This window comes from Seriola aureovittata, chromosome 15, assembly GCF_021018895.1.
Source record: "Seriola aureovittata isolate HTS-2021-v1 ecotype China chromosome 15, ASM2101889v1, whole genome shotgun sequence".
Taxonomy (NCBI): Eukaryota; Metazoa; Chordata; class Actinopteri; order Carangiformes; family Carangidae; genus Seriola; species Seriola aureovittata.
In genome coordinates this window covers 15,457,720-15,464,227 of record NC_079378.1, presented here as the reverse complement: position 1 = coordinate 15,464,227, position 6,508 = coordinate 15,457,720, and the positions used below count along the sequence as shown (strand labels likewise).

Sequence of the window (6,508 nt, the reverse complement as noted above, 5' to 3'; positions counted from 1 at the left end):
GTTGAAAAAATACCAATTTCAACATCACTGAGACCAAGGTAACATCTTGTTTTGTCCGACCAACAGTCCAAACCCAAAGACATTTAGCTTACAATAATATATGACATAGAGCAAGCAGTAAATCCTGCCATGTGAGAAACTAGAACCTAATTTCCTTGCTAAACCTTGGCAGAGGGACGGTAACACAAAGTGGCAATTTGGTAATGAAAAGATACTCCATCCTTTGTTAAATACATGATCCTTATAATTTCATATGTAGAGCTGAAGAAGGCTTTGGCTGTATGTAGTTCTCAGGTACTTGCTTTGTTTGTAACCAGAAAAAACATGACACTAACACACTAAGACAGGTGAAAACTGTCTGCAGTGGTACACTAATGAGGCAGCAAAACAATGTCAACATACTGCTTTCCTAGAAACCAAAGTATTGACCACTGAATTTGTGGATTCATACCATGATTTATACAGGATATGTATTTGTTAAAAATGCTAGAATGTGAGCTTAATTTTGATGTTTCTCTCTGACTTGTTTGCCTTGGTGCACAAAATCTGAAAATGATGGTAGTTAGGGTAAGTTGATCCTCTTATTGTTACTGGTGGTCTGGCTCATGCCCTACTTATAATTACTGGCTCTCTCTCAATCCCTTGCTTCAAGTCCATTTGATAAAGCAGTGTAAAGTGACTTGCAAATTCACTTAAAAATTATCCTCTTTTATCACAATAAGTTAGCTGTTACTGTTGTTAAAAAATGGCCAATAACATAATAGGTGTACCACTTTGACAGGTGGTGATAAAGTGTGACATTCAATAGCAAGTGGCCCAATATACAACATCACAAATACAACAAATTCACAAAAGGTCTATTACACACTTTTTAAACTAAGGACATCAAGCTTACCAATTGCCTAAATGTTAAATCCAGTAAAGTAAGTAAAGTAAAATAAGCATTTTTTTTTTTATATGCCATCTATTATTAATGTTCTTTTTTGACTAACACCTGTGAAATTATTAACTTAAATCATTACAGGTGAAAAAAATCAATAACAGTACAGTACTGCATTAACCTGGAATATGCTTGATGTATAGGTTAGTGTAACCTACGCATTTAGACACCATGTTTGATTACCACTGATGTTGCCTCATGAATGTGGATTAATGTGTTGGTACTAGTATCCTGCAGGTTGTAGTAACCAGTGAGTTGTCAGCGCTGTTCTCTGTCACCCAGCAGGTACCGTGGTCGAGATGTGAGAAGGGGTCATGCCTCTGGTCAAGAGAAACATTGAGCCTCGACACCTGTGCCACAGTACAGTGCCTGATGGAGTTGGCAACGAGCTGGAATGTGTAACCAACAACACATTGTCGGCCATCATCCGCCAGCTCAGCAGTCTGAGTAAGATCACGGTTGCTTATATTCAGGATATGTTTGCATCCAGTTGAGATTTTTCTGTAAGACCCAATTTCTCAATAACTGTCACTGACACTACTAATGTAGTGTAGAATGTATAGAATGGATCTCTAACTTATTTTTTATCTTGTTTAACATACAGAATCATGTGAACTACTACTACTTCAGCCCCATTTGCACAAGCACAGGACAAAAACCCAACTCCTTCTTTTGGTCGTAATAAGTTATTAAATAAACACAGCAGATCAGAATGTATGTGGGCTTTCAGATGATTTGACCATGACATATTGACTTACATCTACTTTGCATTAAGAGTGCTTACATTTTCTTAATTCTTGAAAAAGTGATTATAAGAAAACAACCAGTAAATATACCAGTGTCACATCACTGGTAGGCTTTTAAACAAGCCATGGAGCACATTAAAAACAAACCAATTATCAAGTGTCAGAGTTAGTGTACATCATTATCCGTCACTGTAGTCAGTATTAACATCTATCTACTGTACACTCTAACCAGCCAATTTGTACAGAAGCTGAGTGGTTTAAAGTGTTCATTTAGTGTGGCAACGTCTGTGTAAGCATTTTTGCTGTATCACGGTTGTTGCACTGAAATTTGAGAGACAGAGAGAAAAATGTAGAGGGTGAGACTATTTTTGGAAGCAAATTTACTCCTGGACATCTGGCCCATGGATACTCTGATTAGTGTGTGTGTGTGTGTGTGTGTGTGTGTGTGTGCGCATGAGCGTGCGTATGGATTTAGTGAAGTTACAGGAGCTTAGAGCTTACTGTGAAGCTTTGTATCACAGGCAGATGAGACGGAGAGTGAGTGGGCGGAGACACAAACAGTCAGTCTAATGAGAGCTTCCACATAAAGTGGATCTGAGCCGTGGGCCATTCATGCTGTTATGTGCAGGGACCAAACACTTAATGCTAGTGTATAATCCAGAAAAATATAATGGATTCAGAAATGCACAAATAAAGAATCCCTATGTCATAAGATAGTTAATAATCTATATGCATAAATCCAAAATGTACAGTTGTATACATACATATCACTCAGACAACCTGCTTATAAGGCTCTACTCTATCAGAAAACACTAGACACGTGTCTAAAATAAGTACAAATACTGAGAAGAGACATGTTAAAACAGATTTATTGTTTCCTCCTCTATGCTATTTTTTTTTACCTTACAATTTTTGAAACATTTTTATATTTATTAACAGCTTTCTTCCTTCCTCTCCTTTTCATTTTTGCTCTGGTTGCAGGTAAACATGCAGAAAATGTGTTTGGGGAGCTTTTTAATGAAGCCAACACCTTTTATGTGCGTGCAAACTCTCTCCAGGACCGTATCGACCGCTTGGCCGTCAAGGTCACCCAGCTGGACTCCAGCGTGGAGGAGGGTGAGTTCACTGGAAATCATCTGCCTCTTGATTTAATATCTTATTTTCTGCTCTGTCATTCACTCTCACATGCTTTATATTGAACCTAAAACCTCTGCCCTGCTGTTTTGCAGTCTCTCTTCGGGACATAAACATGAGGAAGGCGTTCAAAAGCTCTACTGTCCAGGATCAGCAGGCTTTGTCCAAGGGCAGCACGCCGAATTCTGTGGCTGACATGTACAACAGCAGTGACAGGCCTCCTCCCCTCAGCACCCTCACTGCCTACAGGTACTGCATGTGTTGTAAGAAGTGATCAGGTTTCATTTTTCAGTTAATTTTAATGAGGGAAATTGTTTTTCTTTTTAAAATCCAGAGACGATTCCACTGACGCGATGAAATTCTACTCAGACCCATCGTACTTTTTTGACTTGTGGAAGGAGAAAATGCTTCAGGACACGGAGGACAAGAGGAAAGAAAGGAGGAGGCAAAGGGTGAGCGTACACTCCGTACACACCACTTCTTTGTTTTTATGCATTCACCTAGCAAATGGTTTTTCATTCTAATGTTCATGTTCCCTCCGTCCACCTTCCCCAGGAGCAGAAGCGATGTGTGGAGAGCAGCACCCTTCAGCGTGAGGTAAAGAAGGTGAGAAAGGCTCGAAACCGCAGGCAAGAGTGGAACATGATGGCATTTGATAAAGAGCTTCGTCCAGACCACCGCCATCCGCAGACTCTCAGGCGAGGGGCATCATCCGAGGGCTCCCTCTCCCCAGATGGCAGGTTAGTGCTTTTTTATTTTGGCCTTGTTTTATATTCTCTAGAAAGTCATGCACAACACCAGTGTGTTCACAATGCAAATAGTATAATATCAATATTAGGATAATATTGTAAAAACTGCAAAAACAAAATATCATGAGGATTGTCTTGATAGTCTGGACATTTGTACGTCTCAGTCCATATGTTTTCTGTTACTCCTTACTTTTACATATCATAGAAAGACAACATTTATCTTAAAGACGCACTTTTAAAACAATGAAAAGTATGATACTCTATACAAAATGTACATTTCTGGAAACGTTAATAAACATTAAAGAGAAAGATTACGAGGGATAAAATGTAAACTGGACTTTAGAGTCCAGTTTCATGAATAGCACCTTGTAGCTCAAATAGCTAGAAATATCTCTGTTGTGTAAAGCTTCAGTTTTGATTTTGCAGCGAGAAATCCACCATCTGGATATGTGTAGACATCCTCATGAGAAGCTTTCTGTCTTTCATTGTTTACCCAGGCCTGACCTCCCAGACTACCCCATCCCTCCACTGCCTGCTCACGCTGCTTGTAACTATGCCAAGTCTCATGATTACGTCCCTGGGAACGCACACCCCTCACCACCTGTGGAGCATGAATACCACAGCATTGATGTAAACTACAAGAGAGTAACCTATGCCACAGCAGAGTCTCACACTGCAGACCGAATGAACTGTTCAATACGTCCACCTGCAGATTACAAGTATGTTTGTTTGTTCCATTTGCATAATCAGAGAAAGAATTCAATATATCACTTTTCCAACATAATCCTCTTTCTTTCTCTATCGACCAGCTCTGTCCCTGTACCTCCTGCCCCCGGCCCCCCCATCCCGTCAGCACAAACAGCATTTGGTTTTCCTCTGGGTGCACTACCACCAACACTACATAATGGAGTTTTGCACGTAGGACCAGGCTACCCACTCCCACCTGTGCCTCCTCCAGGACCTCGCATTATGCCTCCTCCCCCAGGTCCGCCACCTCCACCTCTCCCTCCCCCGCCTGCACCCTCACACCTACCAGGACACAGTGAAGACAGCAGAGCTGAGACTAAACCTGTGAGAGATGCGAGGAGTGACCTGCTGTCTGCCATCCGCATGGGTGAGTCGGGGTATCTGTGCAGTCAGACACATTATTTGGCCATTATTTTCTGTTGGTCAGCTAAAAGCAACTATATCCTGTGTTGTCCGCCACCCTTGTCCATGTCAGGTGTGCAATATGTCATCTTATTTTGATATATCATATCTGTGCCCTTACTAGGCATCCAGCTAAAGAAAGTCCAAGAGCAGCAGGAGCAGCAGAACAAACGGGAGCCGGTGGGGAACGACGTGGCCACCATCTTGTCCAGACGCATTGCTGTGGAGTACAGCGACTCTGATGACGACTCTGAGCTGGACGGAAACGAGTGGTCAGACTGACCAAAAACAACATGTAGCAAATGGTGAATGTTTTGATTTATTAGAGCTTCAGTGCAAATTAAGCAAATTTGTGAATCACTCTTTGGCTCCATCTTGTGGGCTCTACCAAGCCACTGCTGCCAGTACTATTAATTTCCTCTTGTACTATTAAAACTGTGCTGCCACATTAATTTTTCATCAGGTAAATGTATACATGTGCATCTTGTACAGCTTTCAAAACCGGATTAATTGTATTATAAATAAATGTTTAGTTTTCTACCACTGATGAAATGTGAGCTATCATTAAAGTTATTAGTAACTCCTGTGCTTTTCCTAATAACCCAAAATGTCTTCAGAAAAAGGCATATTATTCATGAATGATATAAAATAAAATTTGGTATTTATATTGATCATTTTATGGAATTACATATTCCTGATAATATTTTGAACTATATGTACCCCTCCCTATATTATGTGAGTGTTTCATGAATAATTCTATTAGATAGCTATATTGTCATTTCTACCTCAAGTTGTGACATTTCACTGTCCCACAGTATGTGTATTCGGGAATAATTTTGTTCTGCCATTAAATTATTTTTTGTCATGTCTCTGAAAGTTTTGACATATAATTAAATTTCTTTAATATTAGCCAGATAATTGTGTTATTAGTGTCTCCTCCTTTACCAACTTTTATCTTTTTGTTCATTCTCCTTATCTTCATTTTTAACATAAACTCTCTTAGACACTGGACACCAAAATCTTCTATAGCTACAGTCAGGATCAGAGTAAGAATGTGGAGGCCCCTGGCCACAAAATCTTGGAGGCCCCCTCCACAGACCCGCAATCCAGGTTTTGAATAGATTCTCAGCAGAGGCTACTATCTGTTGGAAACACCTGTAGTTCATACAGGACTTACACACCCAGGTAACAGCCTATGATCACAACCTGAATGACAATATCAACACCTGCAGATATATTCTATCATACAGGATTCACACCACATGGTTGCAACAATACCCTCCTGGGCCAGCAGCAAGAATATCAATGCACTGGCCAACAGCATGCAGCGGAATGACATAGGCATGCACATACTGCCCCACCTCCACCAATACAGTTCTGATCACACACACACACAGTGATCCGATTCATACTGCTCTGGTTGGGTAGACTTAAAACAAATAATATGTGTAACCTCTATCATATAAGATTTCCACCATATCACACATCCAGGCACAGAGACGCAATGATACAACAGCCAAATGTTCTCCAATGACAACTAATGCCAGATACTTCTCATTGTATAAACACCTTGGAGAGTAAATTAGGATATTTCATAATGTGTGAATAAATAATATGCGAGAAAGCCTACCTCATTTGACGTCTTCTTTCTGGCCTTTCTATTAGGAAACTCCACCACATCATTACAGTCCAGGTCTCTGACGAGTTGCAACTCCATTGTCAGTACAGAGAAAGAATTCAAGTTGTTGACTCAAAACTGTCCTCAGTTCACCTTTAAATCTCCTGGGAAA

General features: G+C 40.3%; 1 protein-coding gene across 1 annotated transcript; it reads left to right on the top strand.

The window, feature by feature from the left end:
• Positions 1–2,540: 2,540 nt before the first annotated feature.
• Positions 2,541–5,747, top strand: LOC130182801 (actin-binding protein WASF3-like). Its single transcript, XM_056397951.1, has 7 exons — positions 2,541–2,802; positions 2,916–3,069; positions 3,155–3,272; positions 3,376–3,560; positions 4,067–4,288; positions 4,379–4,683; positions 4,843–5,747. Exons 1-7 carry the CDS (start codon positions 2,541–2,543, stop codon positions 4,998–5,000), a joined length of 1,404 nt encoding a protein of 467 aa, XP_056253926.1. The 3' UTR covers positions 5,001–5,747.
• The last annotated feature ends 761 nt before the right edge of the window (positions 5,748–6,508 follow it).